The 19,194-nt window shown below is 45.8% G+C and overlaps 1 protein-coding gene across 2 annotated transcripts in view; it reads left to right on the top strand.

Annotated features, from left to right (window-relative positions):
* ADAMTS18 (ADAM metallopeptidase with thrombospondin type 1 motif 18) overlaps positions 1-15,759 on the top strand; it is a 135,929-nt gene extending 120,170 nt beyond the window's left edge. For both annotated transcript variants that reach the window (XM_055305617.1, XM_055305616.1), the window contains exons 19-23: positions 614-818; positions 1,916-2,101; positions 3,792-4,004; positions 6,154-6,301; positions 10,555-15,759. In XM_055305617.1, coding sequence (XP_055161592.1) covers positions 614-818; positions 1,916-2,101; positions 3,792-4,004; positions 6,154-6,301; positions 10,555-10,670 — 868 coding nt within the window. In that variant the 3' untranslated portion in view covers positions 10,671-15,759. The remainder of the gene's footprint in view (positions 1-613; positions 819-1,915; positions 2,102-3,791; positions 4,005-6,153; positions 6,302-10,554) is intronic.
* Positions 15,760-19,194: the final 3,435 nt, after the last annotated feature.

Raw genomic sequence — 19,194 nt, 5'->3', positions numbered from 1 at the left:
AGCATAAGCTTCAAAGCCCAGAGAAGAATAATTACTAGGATTTGGTTCTTTTTTTTTTTTTTAACTTGGGAATATCATTTATTCTCACTAGACTCAGTGTTCTTGGTTGTAAGTGGAAGGAACAGATATAAATAAGTTACTCTCAATTCTGGCTGCATTTTCCTGGGGCAGGTAAATGTCTGTGCTCATCTCTATTTCCAGACCAATTAAACCAATCTCTGGAGGTTATGGTGTAGCTAGTGATTCTTGAACTTTATTATATGATTCACACAAACATTAAACACAGGTTGCTGGGCTGCATCTCCAGAGTTTCTGATTATGCAGGTCTTGGGTGGGGCCTGCAAATTTGAATTTTACCAGGTTCTCAAGTGATGCTGTGCTAATAGCTTGGGGACCACACTTTGAGGACCACTCGTCTAGCATATGTGTAAGTGTGTGTGTGTGTGTGTGTGTGTGTGTGTGTGTGAGTGTGAATATGTATGTATATATCTTATTGGTTCTAAAATTGACCGAAGGCTTCCATCAGGTGGTTAACGCTTAGGCAGTAACTGCTTTGGAAGGGATGCTCCAAAGCCTCAGCTTCACTGGAAGTAATTTTGTTTTTCACTGCAAGCTGGAAGCCAGGCGAATGGAGTGTGTGCAGCAGGTCGTGTGCGGGGGGCCAGCAGAGCAGAAAGATCCAGTGTGTCCAGAAGAAGCCCTTCCAGAAGGAGGAAGCAGTGTTGCATTCTCTCTGCCCAGTGAGCACACCCACTCAGGTTCAAGCCTGCAACAGCCATGCCTGCCCTCCGGAATGGAGCCTTGGGCCGTGGTCTCAGGTAACTGGGCAAGACTTAGGAGTCATGAGTCTTGTTCCTTCTGGACGAAGGTGGCAAAAATAGGGGTGATGTCTTTGCTCCCCACGAGGCACTCACCCATTTAATGCTTTGCCAGGAATCAAATGGAGTTAATGTGACAAGGCATTTTAATTCACGGGTCTCAGAGGCTTGGTAGAAGGTTGTGTGATAATAGGTGAACGAGCATCATCACATGGAAGGCATTAAATAAACGTTCTCTGCTGCTGTGGTTTGCAGAGTATGATACTATCGTCCTTGTCATCCCTCTTCCTTAAGGACATGAAGAGCCAGGAGTCATGTTGATCCTCTGAAGAGGCTTGGAATCATGCCCAGATGTTCGCAATATTGACAAAGAGCCGAGGCCCAAGGGGCACATTTCATATGGCCCTTCTGTTCAGAAAACAGGGCCAGGGATGGGACATGTCCCTTGAGGGCAGACCCAGACCTGGAGCCAACACCTCCTAAGTGACCCTGACAAGTTTTTAACTATTCATCTGAAAGTGAGGCGATTACTCCCCACTTTCTCTCTCACAGAGTCCTTGGAAAGGACAAGAACGTGCTGGTACAGGAGGGACCGGCCCATTCACGGACATCTGCCGATGCTTACTTATTTCTTCCCCTAGAGTTAGCACAGAGCCCACCCCAGAGGCAGCAGGTAGGTAGGGAGAAGAATTGGACCCCTCAACCCATTTCTATCAACGCCATGATCTGTTGCTGCTACATGTGTACATGTATTTCTGTTCTACTTCCTGTCAGGAGCACGATAATCCTCCTTAGCCAAGTGCCCAGACCAATTTTGCCCTGTGCCAGGGAGCAAGCCACAGTTAGGGCCGGGAGCAGGCCACATACCGTTCTCCCAGTAAAGCACGCGTGCTGCGCAGAGAAAGCCTTGGCCTCGGGCATTCGCTGGTGAAGGTGAATGCCAACCTGCATTTAAGGCCTCTGGAGGGAGGAAAGATTTCTCCTGCTGGCTGCCAGGGATTATATTGGGCATTTGGTTCTAAAGCTTAATGTTAGTTTTGTGAATACCTCATTAATTTGTTCCCAGCATGCAAACGACCATTTCCCCCCATCTCCAGTGTTCCAAGACGTGCGGGCGAGGGGTGAGGAAGCGCGACGTCCTGTGCAAAAGCTCCCCAACAGCAGAGGAGGTCCCGGAGGCCCTGTGCTCCAGCATCCCAAGGCCAGAGTCACAGGAGGGCTGCGTGCTAGGACGATGCCCCAAGAATAACCGGCTGCAGTGGGTTGTCTCCTCCTGGAGTGAGGTAGGAGTGAGAGTCTGTACCGCTGGGTCGTGTCTTGGAATGCTCCGCTCACTCACCAGCACCCAGATGCTCACACCTCCTTCCTGCTCCACACATGGAGCTGGTGCCTACTACTCATCCATTCTTCCTCCTGCCTCTTCATGGGACCCTGCCGAAGCCTCCATCGCACTGAGCGGGCCCATGTGGGCAGTGGAGGTGCAGGTCTCCACCCCGCGACTGGGGCGCCGCGACTGGGGCACGCAGAGTGCTGCTGCACTGGGGGGGTCTGTAATGCCACGGGAGACCTTGGGGTCCCCCAGCCCTGCCGCCAGGAAGAGTCTTTTCCAGGAGAGATGTTCCAGGGAGCGTGAGTCTGAAGGATGAGCAAGAACTGGGCAAGGGGGGGATTGAGGGAATATCCTTCCAGAAGGAAGGTGTGCGCCATACGAGGGGGCGCGGGGAGAGAAGCCAACTGGAGCAGTGGGAAGAGGGCATGGTGCAAGCTGAGGCCTCCTCAGGGCCGGGGTCGGGGCCACTTGGCACTGAGCATGGAGAGCGCAGCCCGGAGGCGGGCAGGGCACTCCGGGGAGGTGGCCGTGGCTGGGAAGAAAGGGGGTGTTTCAGGAGTGGAGATCTTCTTGAGCCCCCGAGGAGGCCATGCCTCATTCTGGCATATGTGGTGGGGGAGGGGGGAAGGGACAGGGCCTGTGAAGATGCCCCTGGGCTTTGTGGTGTGGGAAACCGCAGTGCACGCATAGACGCAGGAGCCCTGAGCAGAGGAGGCCTGGAGGCTGCACCCGGTCCTGATGGCGGGGTGTCCGCTCCGGAGGGGTCCAGGCGGCCAGCAGAGGCAGGGCCTCCAGCCCCACAGCCCCTGGTAGTGGCCGCTGGTGTCCTTTGTTCAGTCTGAACGAGAAGCACCATACCCAGCAGTGCGGGGCCCCGCATCCCATTCCCTTGGGGTTCTAGCCGCAGGGCTAAATGCACCTGCAAATGAGATGCGCCCCTTTTCCCTGCAGCCTTTCCTCCCTCCTGTGCGACCTGGAGCTGCCCACTTGCCCCGCAGCCACGCTTCCTCCCCACGCAGGGAGCTGCCGCGAGCTCAGTGCTCCCCTCTGGGCACCAGGCTCCGCTCGGTTACAGGGCAGTTAGGAGGCCGCAGGGCCTTACCCATTCCCCATCTCACCCCGCGATGCCATTTAAAGTACTTAAGTTCTCGCATACTTCCTCAGCCTCCAGCCTGCCCTTTTTCCTGCTGTCACACAGCTTTGGGTGGTGGCTCCGCCGAGTGAGACGCAGGGTAGGGGACAGGTTGTGACTTGGTGGCTCCTTCCCGCGTGGTCGCCCCCGTGCCCCGCTCGCCCATTGGACGCGCAGCTCCTCAGAGCCAGAGGCCACAGGTGATCGGCCACATGAGGCTGCACGACGCCCTGCGCCCATCCTCCGCCTGCCCGACTGTCCAGGAGCCGTGTCGCGCCCACACGGGCCTCTTGGGGCTGCTGGATGGCTCCCACCAGGGACCTCCGAATTCCCTAGGCTTGGGTTCCTTTGCAGCGGCATGAGGGACACGGCTGCCGCATCGTCAGGATCCTCGAGCACACATGGTTGACCCGCTGCGATCCCATTCCTAGAAGTCCACGTGGACGATGCTCTGCTCAGCACGCCTGACGCGGAGCCTTGCACCCCTAATGCCTCCTCTCTTGGCTCCTAGTGTTCGAGGACCTGTGGCTTGGGCGTGAGGAAGAGGGAGATGAAATGCAGCGAGAAGCCCTTCCAGGGAAAGCTGCTAACTTTCCCCGAGCGAAGGTGCCGCAATATTAAGAAGCCAAACCTCGACTTGGAAGAAACCTGCCAGAGAGGGGCTTGTCCCGCCCATCCTGGGTTCAGCGTGGCGGCTGCGTGGTACTCGTCGCCGTGGCAGCAGGTGAGCGCGTGCAGATTTCGGCTGCGTTCCCCAAAAGGAGGTCCAGCAAAGGCTGCTGTTAGCCCCCCACCCCCACCCCACCCCCGTCCAAATGTAAAGAAGAGAAGCTCTAGATCTGGAGGCCGAACAACCGGAGATCTTGGCCAGCTCCACCCCGTGTGGCCCTGGGCCGGTTTCATAATCCGGAAGCTTCGGCTTCCACAGCTAGAAAATCAAGACGATAATGTCTTGAAGAGCGGATTTTTTTCATGAGCGCCGAAGATAATACAAAGCACTGATACCAGGCAGGTCACATGGTGCTGAAAGGTCACCGTCGCTGCTGTTTTTAAAATCCCCACTAGAGTCTTCTGTATTCTGGAAACCTTGCTCATAATCTTGACTCCTTTGGATCTTGTGGCATGTTTCTGAATTATGTAACAGCGGACATTTGTTGTAACAGCCTGTTCAGGCGTATTTTTGTCCCTGTTTTGTAGAGGAGGCAAGAAAAGCTCGCAGTTGGTCAACTCAGGCAAGGACACCAGCTCTTAAAAATCATCAGATGTTAGAGGGACCCCTTCTCTCAAAAGACTCGGATGAAATTTTGGTTGCGGTAGTTCGGTTCTGATTGGCTGGGATTGGTGTGTGAAGCAGAGTCTGGGAGAGGGGCCGTGTGGTGGTCCTCACACTTCCCAACCAACAGATGTCACAGCTCTTTCAAGGACTCTCCGGCTTGAGAGGTGCCGCCCACCCCAGCATTAAACACAGGGGCTAGGTGGGGGGATGTGTGAGCACAAATGGAGGTCTATAAAGTTGTGTCTATGTAAGTTCACCTTCATCCATACGTGTATATATATAGTGTGTGTGTGTGTGTGTGTGTGTGAGAGAGAGAGAGCCTGTGTGTATTGGGGAAGATCTGAGAACTTACTACAGAGAAAAGGAAAGGAAACCAGTGCGATTGTGTATCTCTAATCAGCTGGACCCCATGCCAGGCACTATTTAGATGGCTGTGGGCTTTTTCAAATTTTTTATCACTATCTTATTTAAGAGATTTGGAAATTGATTATTTTAAGATTATTTAGATCAGATATCAGCACACAATTGCCAACAGGCCAAATCTGCGCCCCCAATATCTGCCTATTTTTTTTTGTAAATAAAGTTTTATTAGAACTCAGCCGTTAAAAAAAAAAAACACAGCCGTGCTCTTTTGTTTACATATCGTCTGTCCCCGGCTGTTTTTGTGCTTCAAAGGCGGGCTTGAATGGTTGCAACAAAGACAACATGGCCCACAAAGCTGACAATATTTACTATCTTGACCTTTATCGAAAAAGTTTGCCAACTCCTGGTTTAGATAATGATGGTCATACGGCTATATGTGAACTTGGCGCTAAATCCACGACTCTCATGCTTTCTGCTCCCACTTATTTTTTCCAAATACCGGTCCATATAATGATGCTTGTTCAAAGTGAACACTTAATCATATCTACAAATAAGAAATCTGAAAATAAGAAAATATGTAGTAAATTTTTTAAAAAGCAAAACAAAAAGTAATCAATGCAAAGGGCTTTTTCCCTGATACTTTATTCCTTAGTTATAAAATATCTTTCTATTATGTGTCTGGAAAAAATAAAGTTTATAGTCCTTGTTAGTCATCTATTTTTTATTTTATTTTAATTGAACGGGGAAACCCTTGACTTCTATCTAGGAAACACCACACCCACTGTGCCAACTCAGAGTTTGGCTGGGCAAAGAGGGCAGGATTCCAACACTGCCTCGGATGAAGTATTATTTATTCGCTGTCCTAATGCTGAACCACCCCCCTATTGGATCCGCAGAGATTATCTGGAATTCTTTAAATACTGTGAGGATTTGTTCTGCATTCTATGGCAGCTTCTGTATTTCTGGAAGCTCTCTCCTTTACGAGCCACTTAACTGGAGACACACTCTCTGGGCTGAGATAGACGCATCTGCCTAAGATCCCCTTCTAACCAGATCACAAGGCTCCCGTGTATTAGACTGTGGCCATGGGCCTGCGTGCCGGGCTCCGGCCAACCCCTGCTTCATCAGCAGGCACCCTGGTCATGTCATGGAGGCTTCTCTGACCCTGCTGACCTCTGAAGGGACACCTTCCAGCTGGGTGTCGCTGACTCCTCCCTCTTCCCCTCTTCTGCAGTGCACGGTGACCTGTGGAGGGGGTGTCCAGACTCGCCTGGTCCGCTGTGCTCAGCAGGGCCGGCCTTCTTCAAGCTGTCTGCTCCGTCAGAAACCTCCAGTGCTACGAGCCTGTAACACAAACTTCTGCCCAGCTCCTGAAAAGCGAGGTAAAGGGCCCCACGCCCGAGTCAACTTTACTAGTCTCACCCATCCTATCTGGTTGTGCAGTTTATTCCTGGCACAACTCTAGGGGGTGCCACTCCCAACGCGGTCGGTGTGAACGGGGCTCCCCACAGGTGTACAAGGCACAAATCCAGGGCAGCTCCTGCTCAGAATGATCTTGTTCACACACATGGGCAGGGAACACTTAGTTCTATGATACGACTCTTTAGCCATTAATTCTTACTTGGAAAGGGGGAAATGGTAATCTTGCAAGTCCCATTTTTTTTTAACACCGTTTTAATTGAATAAGCAAGTGAAAAAGTAACCACCGTGCACCAGAGATTACGCTCACGAGTAGGAACACAGGCAGGAGCGGGAGTCGTCCTCGGGGAGCTTGAGCCATGAGTTAGCCAGGGACCACAGCTTCCGTGTGTGCGTGGCTACCGTCCTTCCAACGAAGCGCAGTGCGTGCTGCTGAGAAAATGGGCAACTGAATCATCTGCGTGAACTGTACTGCTTTCCACTCGCCCAACTTTCTTTAAAGTCACCTGACAAACACACCAGGAAAGGGCTCTTTCCCCTAATCCGATTTCCTTGTGCTAAAGAAATTACGTTCCACCATGTACCTGCTGAATTTCCTTTCTTCCAATGACAGCTTTTCCAAGACTAAATTTCTTAGCCCGTGCTTCCCAATTGGTGGTGAATCAGATTCAGGACTGTCACTCTCCCTTGTCCTCTCACTTCACATTTCTAAATCATTATCCTTGTTTATCGACATCTTAGAGCCTTGGTTCCAGGCCCAGGGCATCAGTTTGTCCCCCCTCTGCCCTCTCTCCTTCCCTGAGGCTTGCATGAGACCAGAAAACTAGTAATGTAGCAGCATCTCAGAGCCACGTCACGTCCAAGGTGATACTAGAATTCTACAAACCTGCAGCCTTTCTCAGCACAAAGTTTATGGGGGAAGAAACCCACATTCTGAGCAAGTGGTCATGAACTTGTAAATTCTTTCTTTCCTATTGGTGACTTCCCTTTCCCCTTGTTAGTCAGATGACCCCGGACAAACCCACACATGCCAAGAATCAGTGGATACCCCCTAGGTACTTTGAGACAGGCTAACGGACAGTGGCCAATCATGAAAGCTGCTGGGCGGGAGTACGTGGTGGGGGGAGAGCCAAGACACGTGTTAGATCCAAGACGGGGAGGGAGGCCATTGGTGTTATTTTGTTCATCCAGCACCACGCCTGTCACAGCGTAGGTGCTCAACATGTGTGAAATGCAAGATTGTGTGTAAAGTACTGTGAGGTTCCTTATTTCATTCAAAGCCAGGTCACAGAGCACCTGCCACATATCCCTACCATTCTTCTAGGGATAAAAGAACAAGGCAACATCTTGTTCTTTTTTTTTTAAAGATTTTGTTTATTCATGAGGGACACACAGAGACAAAGGCGGAGAAGCAGGCTCCATGCAGGGAGCTTGACACGGGACATGATCCCAGTCCCAAAGGCAGATGCTCGTCGCCGTGGCAGCAGGTGAGCACGTGCAGATGCTCAACCTCTCAGCCACCCAGGTGCCTGGCAACATCCTTCTAGATACACACATAGCTCACCTTCCTTTAGGGTCACCTTTAGGTCACCTAAAGGAACACAAGCTATGTGCCTATCTAGTAGGAGAGTGTTCCTGCCAGTTGGAACAGCACATGCAAAGGCCCTGAGGTGGGAATGTGTGAATATGATCAAGGAACAGCCAGACACCTGGAGGAGGATGTATAAAGTAGGCAGGCGTTAGGTGATTAGCTGAAGTTGGTCCTGGAGGCCTGGTCAGCCATTGCAAGGACTTCAGATTTAACTCTGAGGTGTTGATACAACAGTGCAGTTAGGACCATTGTTTTAATGGTCTGCTTTTATCCTGATGCAGTATTTCCACTGCCTCAATAGGATAATCTCTATGATTTAAATAGAAACTGACTCAGATGTACATTCTGGTGGACTAGGCTATGTGCTAGTTGATTGGGATAGAAGATACTGTACAGTATATATTAAAAATAATTGAATACAGATCCCACACCCTTCTCCTGGGGCCCCACCCCTAATCCCTGTGATGGTCCAGGTCAGTATGCCCTCTTCTAGATGCTCAGAACAAAAAGCCTATTGTCCTCCTTTTTTCTCTCATATCTTTACCAGCGTGTCAGAAAATTCTCTAGACTCCATATCCAGGACTTACTGAAAAGAAGAAAAATTCTCTTCCTTCACCATTATACCCAAGTTGAGACTTTGTGGGTTTCACATTGGTTGTTTCAGCCATGATAGTTAGAGGGAAGCTATTTTTTTTTAACGAACATTTTCTTGAGCAGCTACTCTGTGACAGGCACTAAGCATTGGGAATAAAGTAATGAAAACAGTCGGCGAACTCTGCTCTCGAGGATTTTACATTCTAGAAAGGAGCCAGACAATAAGGCAACACATAATAGGATGAGGGCTGATAGACCCAGGGTAGAAAAATAAAGCAAGGTAGGGAGGCGGGAGTGCTTTCTGGGAGGCCAGGGAGCACATTGCTTGTATGGGGGAGTCTGGGAAGGCCTTACTGTCAGTGGCCTTTGAGTAGAAACTAAAGGGAAAAGAAAGAATCTGGATGCCTGGATCAGTATGCCTGGCACGTTATGGCATCAGGCAGGTGGCCCATGTCGGGGAGGGCATCAGGCAGGTGGCCCATGTCGGGGAGGGGATGAGAGGAAGAAGATGAATCAAGCAGTAGTGGGGGAACCAGATCCTTGGGCCACGTCACCCATTGTAAGGACTAAACCTTTCATTCTAGGTGGATGGAGGGGCCAAAGGAAGAGTTTGGGGCTGAGACATGACATGAACTGTCTTATCTTGAGAGGATCAGCAGGACTACTATGAGATGGGAGAGGTGTATTTTAGCAGAAAGACAAAGGCATGGGGAAAGAACTACAGGCAGTTCTGAATCAGAGCAGGAGACAGATCGGGAGCAGCAGGAAAAGACACAGGAGAGCCGAGAGCCTTGCAGCCATGTCCAAGGGCACAGAGCAGAGCTACTTAAGGATATTTTTTTTTCATGCAAAAGGATTTTATGTAACTTGAAATGTTTGCCTACTTATGACATAATTTTCTTATCTTCATTACCAACATGTTTTTAGCACATCTTTTGTTATATGTAATTTTGCCTATTTCCTATTTTGATGATTTAATGTGACTTTTATCATGATTGATTTTATTGCTCTTGTTTCCATTTTTCCCATTTAAAATTTTTTATTTTTTGTATTTTTTTATTGGAGTTCGATTTGCCAACATATAGTATGTTGAGAGGGGCACTTGAAGGATAATTTTGGAAGGGATGTAGGTAGGTGCCTGTGAATAATAGGGGGCGTTGGGCAAGGTGAAGGTAAAGTGACTTCTAAGCCTTGCGTAGATGAAGGGGAAAACCCTTCCAACCGTGAATGAGGACATTTATTTATGTACAAGGTAGGCCACAAGCACTCTTTTTTTTCCTTAAGCACTTCTGAAGTGAAAATTCTTTGAGAATCCAGTAAAACAGCTAAGACCCAATGAGCACGGAGGTTTATATAAAGAAAATCTTACATACAGCCTCACACGCATTCTGTACCTAGGGAGGGCCTTCTGGGTGAAAATCCCTGATGTACAATGTCCTGCTTCCACGGTCCATAATCACATCTGTTAATAAAAGAAGTTAGGACTGGTGTTGACTTAAATTCACTTAGTTGCAGACTGGCTATGAGATGTAAATCGATGTGGAGTCCTGCAGCTGGGCCTCAAACCCAGGTGTGATGACTCCTGATACATTAGGCCTCTTGTTCCCCAAAGTAAGGTCTGTGGACCAAGTAGCAGCAGCATGCCCTGGGTGCTTATTAGATATAGGGCCCCTTAGCTCTCACCCCACACCCTCTGAATCAGAAGCAGTGGCTTAACAACATCCCCAGGGGATTCCTCACGTGCTGTGCTAGGGATGCAGAATGGTAGCTCCAGGCTACTGGGGTCAGACATGAATCTCTGGCTGGATAGAACATTTTTAACATGCACTTTCCCCCTCCTGTCAACATTTAGTCCCTTCTGATATCTTAATTCTGCTTCCCCCACCCTCCCAGCGAAGTCCTAGTGTATAATGAGCAGAACCACTCAGAGGCATGAGGCTGGCAGATCCAAGGTCTTTGACCTGTAGGCTCTCACCTTAAGAAAAAGGCTAAGATTTCTCCTAAGGGGTTAAATACTTTTTCTCATTGCAGAGGATCCATCCTGTGTGGATTTCTTCAGCTGGTGTCACCTAGTTCCTCAGCACGGCGTCTGCAACCACAAATTTTACGGTCAACAGTGCTGCAAGTCATGCACGAGGAAGAGCTGATCTCCATGCCCTCCCTGACACCTGAGGGCCAAGATCTTACCTCTCGCCTCTGGAGAGACCGGCCACGTTTCACCTCGAAGGCTGGTCACTGCAGGCCACCTGTTTGCTGCTGCAGCATCTGTGGAGCTGACTCTCAAGAACAGACAGGCTCCCCATTCACTTCCCCAAAGCACATGGTACTCCGAAGCACTTGAACGTGGGAAGCGAGGACAAATCTGACTTGCAAAAGAAAGGACAAAGGAACTTTGATTTGCACTGTTACACGAAAGAAGTGATGGATCACACTGAGCTACGTCACATTTTAATTCTGACAAAGTGAGAATCTGGTCAATGCTGGGAGAGGTTGCTCCCTTTGAACTTCAGAGGGTTCCACAGCAAGACCTCCGTTTTGCAAAGGTCCTTGAAGACTTCAGGTCAAAGACTGAGGCTTGGAGCAATCAAGTCTGGATGGAACACATTGCCTGTTACCTGGAGCTCACAGTTTGATTGGCACTGTGGACAGCCCAAGCTCGGAGTCACACAGGAAGCCAAATGGTGCTCATAACTGTGCTTGCTGCTGGACTAGCAAGCTTCATGTTACGTTTATCTCGTGTGCGTGTGTTGTTTTTATAATTTTGTTTAGAGGATATTCTGCTTAGAGAGTCTCCAAGACTAAAATTTACAACTTGAAAAGTATTCCAAGGAATATTCTGAAAACAGGGCAACATGGACTATTTAAGATCTCCATTTAATTGAAGTTCACACTCCAAAAAAAAAGCCCACAAACTCACATAAAAGGCAAATGTTGATGTCCTATGCAGTATATCAACCTCATAACTTTTGGTGCTAGTGGAACAAGTACACGGAAGCCTCTAGTCTGCTCTTTGGGAATCAGAACTGGAGAGATTTTCATTTCTGATAAAAATCTAGGAGGAGCTAAAGAGCAAAACAGCAGTGTTTTGAAGGAGAGTAGACCATCATTTATAAGGCTCCCTACATAATATCAGAGCTGCTTGGAAAATTAAAGACCACTTGTGGTTTTTTTTCTACCAACTGTCATGTTTAAATTTTCCCTAAGATTTAGTTAACAAGAAAAAAGAGTGGCAATAGAAAACCCCATCTGTCTTCTTGCTATGTTAACATTAATAAATCATAATAAGCCAAGATCCTTCAGTGAATAAGAATATTTTATAATCTTTCAGATGATGTTTTTAGTCACCAGAAGCCAGCTGTTGATAGGCACTAATGAGCTTAAAATTGTTCTCAATTGGAAAATACCACACTATTTTGCCAAAACCAAAGTAACTTACAAGGCTGAGTCCTTCTGTAAGTTTTTGAGATGTGGTTAAAAAGGGCATATTTATATAATTCTACTCTATTCCTCAATTTCTTTGATGAATGTAACCCAGTTTTACTGCTTTATAAAGTCTCAATTCAAACAGGGATTTGCCAGCTCAGCACAACCAACTAGACAGTGGTTTGTTAAATTTAGAGCATCCTTTGTTCCCGTTCTAATTAAAATCATGCGTTCTTGAATCTCAGAGAAAAAAAAATGATTAGCATAGTCTCTCAATCCACTTGGCTTGGCCTAGGGTTCTGGCCATTTTATCATCAGAAACACACAGTTCCATAACACCACCCTTGCCCTCTGAAAAATTGCAAGTTATTTGTTTCTTTATATAATGATCATTTTATTATTTTATGGAAAAATTAATTTATTAATAGCCTATTCTTATGTGTTCTCACTTGCTTCTCTGAGTAAGTGGTATTAATTCTGAGGAAAACTGTTGAATAAAACAATGGGTTATAGAGAAAAGTCGAAATATATGTGTAATATTTAATTATTTTATAAGTTTTATAATAAAGTGTTCTGTTTCCTTACCTTTGAAATTTGTTAAGTTCTTGAATAAATGAGAAGTCAGTTACTTCCAAGATCATTTAACTGTATAAATACTGATTGGGAAACTCAGTAATTGCTCAATGAGAAATCGGGAAGATAAAGCACTCATTGGTTTTTCTTGCTTGTGTCTAAGAAAATTAGAAACCACCAAAAGTTGGGGTGAAATGGAAGACATATTTAGCATCTTACGGAGATACAGAGTATTTTTGCCTGCTGTAATGCTTTGTCAACATTTATGGAAATGATCCAGGTTAGATAAATCTACCCTAAGTGTAGTTGGTTTTCTCCTTTATTTTTTTCCATTTGAACAGCATTCTGGTGAAATCCTCTTGCAAAAAATAGAAAAGGAGGAAGGAAAAACAAATTAAAAAGCAATTATTTCAGGTTTTCCAAATTTGTAATCATCAGACCAATGGAGAATAAAAAGTTTGGGCAAAGTCAGTCCAGTTGACCTGAGTATATAATATTCTTCTCTATGTGATATCTATCTATCTATCTAATATATGAATATGTCATACATATGTGAATGTATGTGTGTATATGTTATCATTTATGCATGCAAATCTTTAAAATATATTTAAGATTTTTATATGAATTATTGCTATTTGGCAAACAAAACTGGTTAAGAATGAAAAACAATAGATGGCACATAAAATAGAAAAGAGAAGATATCCTTGTGACTTTTGGTGATAAAATATTAATGAAAGCAACCACATATTTATTGTTTAATGGGTGCCAGGGAGTGTGCCAAGCTCTTTGTATATGTTACCTCTTTTAATCCTCACAAGACTCTAGTTAGAAAGATACTACTTTTTTCCCTTTGTAGATGAGGACTCTGGGATCCAGAGATATCACATATTTCATCCAAGGTAGCCATAAAAGTGAGCTCCATAAATAATATAAACATTTCAGTTGTTCATTTTAGTTAAAATAGTCACTAATTGGTTTACAAAATTCCTATCTATAAAAAAATTTCCTCAGTGAGAATAGGGGAGCTGTTCAGAGCTCCTCAGGAATATTCAGTTTCACATCACTAAGCTTAAGATAAAGAAGGAATTTTCTGTAAGATGATTTTTATCTTTAATCCTAAGTTACATTTGTGCATAGAAAGGAAAATGGGATCTATTTAAATGTACCTTTCTGGATAGACATTGAGAATAATGATGTAAGTGACTTTGGTTCCAATTGCTCTGTATAGAGAAGCCAGCAGGAGCCATATCCAGAACGTATCCTCCTTTGCTTCTGCAAATTCATGCCTAATTGCCTTACCCCTGCACACCACCACCATCCTATTTGAATGTTATGAAGACATACGTGCTGGGTACAGTTGTTTTCCTAAGCTATTTTTAGTGAGGGACATAGTTGAGTTCATAATCAGGTCATTTAATAACAAGCAATTTATATAATTGTTAATTATTTTAATGAACGAAGAGGTTCAGAGATTGTTCCTAGCATCCTAACTTGGATGAGAAAGAGGCACTAACGGCTAGGAAAATGAAACCCTTAGGCCATGTCTCCCCAATACTCCTGTTTATTCCCACCCCCTCTTCCCCTCTTCCCTGCATCGCCTTGGCCTCCCCATTCAGGCTGCCTCTGCCCCATAGAGGTTAGGCCATCACCTGACGCTACCTAGTGCTGCACCCTATGCCCATCCCACACGTTAGAAAAGACAGGATGAACACTTGGTACTCCTCAGCCTTCCAGCTTACAGCTAATGGACTTTCTAAACCAAGTGTGCAGTACAGAGGGGCACTTTCACTGTATAAAGTTAACAGAGCCCTTGAGAGATGGTCTTTGAAGGTGAACCAGGGCCAGCGGCTCTTCCTGCTGGAGGCGAGGCCCAGACACGTCTCTCCCACTGACTCCCTCTCCTTTCTTTCCTTTTATGTGGCTGGAGCACAGGAAGGACCAGCAGCCTCCACCCCCCCCTTGTCAGAAGGCCAAGCCAGCTCTACTGTTCCTTAGCGTGCTCCTCTGTTTCGGCAGCCCCATGTCATGTACCATGAGGCTGAATATCTCCCCTTCCTTGGAATGAAGGTTCTTTCTCCCCTGCCCCATCCTTTTTGAGAGCCAGGTTGGATCTAGAGTAAGTCTCAGGACAACAGTTTCTAAATAATTAGCTGCATTAACTATCACTTAGGGATATTTTATACATTCCTGGGCCCCATTCCAGAAACATAATTAATTAATTCTGGGAGTAGGGCCTGGGAATTTATATTTTAAAAGGCATGCAAGTTTCTCTGAGGAAAAACTCATTTTGGAATCACTTGTCTAGGATAGATAAAGGAAAGCACCTCGAGTCGGTCTTCCTTGTGTAGGCAAAGGAGTTCCCTTGACACCATGCCCTCTGCTGCAGCTCCGCAGGGGTCTGAGCTAAACCTGGCCAGTAATGAAGGGGGCTTTGCCATCCTGTTGTCATCCTCTGTGTGGATTTCACTGGGAGACCCTCAGGGCTGTAAATAGTGGGTCAAGGAAAAGACTCACAGGCAAGGACCAGTTCCCCGGCCATCTTTGTCTCAATTTCTTATTTCCAACCATGTCGGTAGTTGACAGCAGGGTTGGATGGGCAGGCAGTAGAAGAGCCAGATGGAGGGAAGTTGGCCATTTCTCTCAGGCAAGCACCCGCATGCAAGAACTAGTACACTGTATTGTTTTTTGTTTCTTTGTTTTGTTCTGTTTTGTTTTTTAAGGACACACACTAGAGAAGCCAATGAAATCCCCATTGGAAAGTGGCTTTTGGCAAATTACTCCAGGTCCTTGTGTGTGCGTGGAGACACCCCAGTGCTTGAAAGAAACAGTTGTGTTCCTGAGATCCAGAGTCAAGGCAGAATGAAGGCTTCCATCCTATTTCCTGCCAGGACCCTGGGTGCCAAGAGGTGAATTAATCACTCGTATGAATCAGGCCAACTGTCACTTGCTTACAAATTGCCAGAAATGCATTGGCTGACTCGAGTCAATGAGAATTGTAACTTCAGCTTTTGTATGACAGAAGAAAAAGAAACAAAGCCTTTGAAAAGATAGGGAAGAGCAGCTAGAATGATGTTTTTGGCCGCACTAAAGTATAAACAAGGTAATGTCATGTTCCCTACAATTGCGCTGTCCTGGGACTCTGATTTTTCTCATTCAGTGGCTCATTTCCTTAATTTACAGGTTGTTTTTTTTTAATATATTGGCCCCACATACTTAACATGAACATGTCTGTCTATTTATGTATCTGCATCGTCCTAAACCAATAAAGGCATAATTGTTATTGTACTCAGCAATTTTCTCCCCTTTGTGAGGATGCCCACATTGTCTAGGGCCTTTATTACTTGCAGATAGGTCTGCCAAGGGAGCAAACAATTCACATTTTCTTAGAGGTTAGCATTTACTTTCATGCTAAAAGTCTCTCTGACAGAGTAACGCTCACCCTTTTTTGAGCTCTGCTACACTAACTTTTTTTTTGCATTCTTGCTAACCAAAAATACATTCGTTCTTTGCAGCCAGCATTTATTGAGCACCAACTGCACTGTGAAGTCCAAACACAGAAACAGATCTTGTTCCTGATCCAAGGGGATTGGTATTTGAAAATATGGGATGCACATCCAGTCAAGTAATGGACCAAGGTCATATAGTCCTGAGGTTTTCTTTTAATTCCTCACTGTCACATTCACCCTAGTATATATTTGATCATGTGTTTTTTAGGCTTGTATTACTGTCACATAGGATATGATGAGATCACATATATGCAAATCACGATCATGCAGACTGCAGACATCTTTTCCCCTTCAAAATTAGTAAAGTCACAAAATTACAGCATTAAGCAGAGTGGGAAAGGGAAGTCATCAATAGGAAAGAAAGAATTTACAAGTTCATGACCACTTGCCCACTTGCAAGTCATTGTATAGAAATTAAGAAATCGAAGAGGATTTTGTTATTTCGCTCTCTCTCCATCACAGATGTAGACAGAGAAATATTTGAAGGCAGTTCCTAAAATTACATAATGAGTCACTGGTAAGTCTAGATATAAGGCCAGTTGTAACAATTTTCATGCAAGTATATTTTCACTGTATTATAAAATATTTACTGATTTTTCTTACTTGACAGGCAAACACTTTTATTACATTTAAGGACAATCTTAATGAGTAGTAAGTTTCAAATAGAAACCTAGTATCATTGCTGATTTCCTGTGCCATCTATGCTACTACCTTAAAATTCCCTGCCCTCAAAAGAAATACATACTCTGGTACCATAAGAAGCATAACAAATGTTGTCATATTTCCTCTATGTAGGGCAAAGGTGATCTCATGAAAGTACCAATTTTTTAAAACATCTGACCCCTTCCCTTTCCAATTGTCTGGTATCCCAAGGAACCGAGCTATTGCTTTGCTTTGAGCCTGGAATTAAGAGCGATATCGGGCAGCCCAGGTGGCCCAGCGGTTTAGCGCCACCTTTGGTCCAGGGCATGATCCTGGAGACCCAGGATCAAGTCCCACTTCGGGCTCCTGGCATGGAGCCTGCCCACCCCCCATGTCTTCATAAATAAATAAATACTTTTTTAAAAAAAGCGAAATCGAAGGTCACAAACTCTATAGATACACTAAAAACTACTGGACACTTAACATGGGAAGATTTTATGGCATGTAATTTACATCTCAATAAAGCTGTTTAAATTAAAAAGTATGCAATGTGGGCTCAAGACAGTGAACTAGGAAGATCCTGAGCTCATCTCTTACAGACACACCAAAACTATACACATAGAACAACTGTCTCTGAGAACAAACTGAAGACCAGCCGAACAGATCATAGATATAAAGACAGGCAGGGAGGGCAGAGACCCGCTCTAGTCAGGGCACACGCTTCTGGCACAGCAACCCACAAGCAGGAGGGATATTCCAACTGCAGAGCCCCTCCGTAAGGAACAAGGAATCTGAGCCCCACATCTGGCTCCCAAGCCCAGGGAACCTGCAAAGGGAAGTTGAGCCACCATTATGTCTGCTTTGAAAACCAGCAGGGCTCACGTCAGGGAGAGCCGGAGGGCACACTGCTCTCCAAGAGCATCTCCACCATCTTACTCCTGCCTAGTTCAAGTGCAGAGGCATCAGTTTGAAAAGCACCTGGGTTACACATGAAGGAGAACAACTGCCTAATTGGAGGGCATGTGCCAGAGGGATCCATTGGAATGCTCGCCAGGGGTAGAATCGATTGTGGGCACTAGTTTTTGTTCATTACCCTTCTACTAGCTGGGCCCATTTCTTACACCTCCCTGATACATCTGTATGTGTATGATGCCATACACAGCAGGCAACCTCACCTAGCCCCAAGCCCCTCCCAAACAGAGCCCCTGCACTGTCACACATAGTGAGCAGCCTGAGCAAGCACTGATGTTCCACCACCATGCAGCCTCCACCCCAGGAGCCAACCTTGTTCAGTCAAGTCCAGGCCTCATAGATAGCCACACTGTCTCCCACACACCAGGGAGTCTGCATCAATCATGGGCCAACCACCACAGGAGGATACATGAACACACACAGGGGACAACTGGCTCAAGTGACAAGGGAGACTGTGCTACTGGGCCCCACAGGACACCTTCTAGATAAAGCCACTCCTTCAAGACTGGGAGACATAACTGATCTACCCAATACATAGAGAAAACACAGACTAGACAAAATGAGGAGACAGAGGAGTATGTTCCAAATGAAAGAACAAGACAGAACCTCAGAAAAAGAACTACATGAAATGGAGATAAGCAATCTACCAAATAAAGAGTTCAAAGTCATGGTCATAAAGATGCTCACTGAATTTAAGAATAGATGAACACAGCAAGAACTTCAACACAGAGGTGGAAAATGTATAAAACAACCAATCAGAGCTGCAGAATACTGTAACTGACATGAAAAATACATAGAATGAACAGCAAATTAGATGATGAAGAAGAATGGATTGGTGACCCTGAGGACAAGGTACTGTATATCAGCCAATCAGAAGAGCAAAATGAAAGAGAATTTTTAAAAAGCTTTTATTTATTTATTCATGAGAGACACAGAGAGAGAGGCAGAGACACAGGCAGAGAGAGAAGTAGGTTCCCCACAGGGAGCATGATGTGGGACTTGATCCCAGGACCCAGGATCATGACCTGAGCCAAAGGCAGATGCTCAACCACTGAGCCACCCAGGTGCTCCAAGAAAGAGAAATTTTTATGGGGGTATAGTTTAAGGAGCTCTGGACAACATCAAGCAAGCGAATATTCGCATTATTGGGGTTCCAGAATGAGCAGAGAGAAAGGGACAGAAAACTTATTTGAAGAAATAATGGCTGAAAATTTCCTTAACCTGGCAAGGGAAACAGACATCCAAGACCAGGAACCAGAGAGTCTCCAAATAAGAGGACTCAAAGAGACTCACAATGAGACACATTATAACCAAAGTGTCAACAGTTAAAGATAGAGAATCTTAAAAGCAGCAAGAGGAAAACACTAGATCCATACAAGGGAACCCTTATAAGACTATTAGCTGGTTGTTCAACAGAAAATTTACAAGCCAGAGGGGAGAACCACAATATATTCTGAGTGCTGAAAGGGAGAAAAAAAAACTTACAACCAATAATATTCTACCAGCAAGGTCATCACTCAGAATTGAAGAGATAAGGAATTTCCCAGACAAGCAA

The sequence above is a fragment of the Nyctereutes procyonoides genome, unplaced genomic scaffold, assembly GCF_905146905.1.
Source record: "Nyctereutes procyonoides isolate TBG_1078 unplaced genomic scaffold, NYPRO_anot_genome, whole genome shotgun sequence".
Lineage (NCBI taxonomy): Eukaryota > Metazoa > Chordata > Mammalia > Carnivora > Canidae > Nyctereutes > Nyctereutes procyonoides.
Note: the sequence above shows the minus strand (reverse complement) of the source record. Positions and strands in the feature narration are given on the sequence as shown.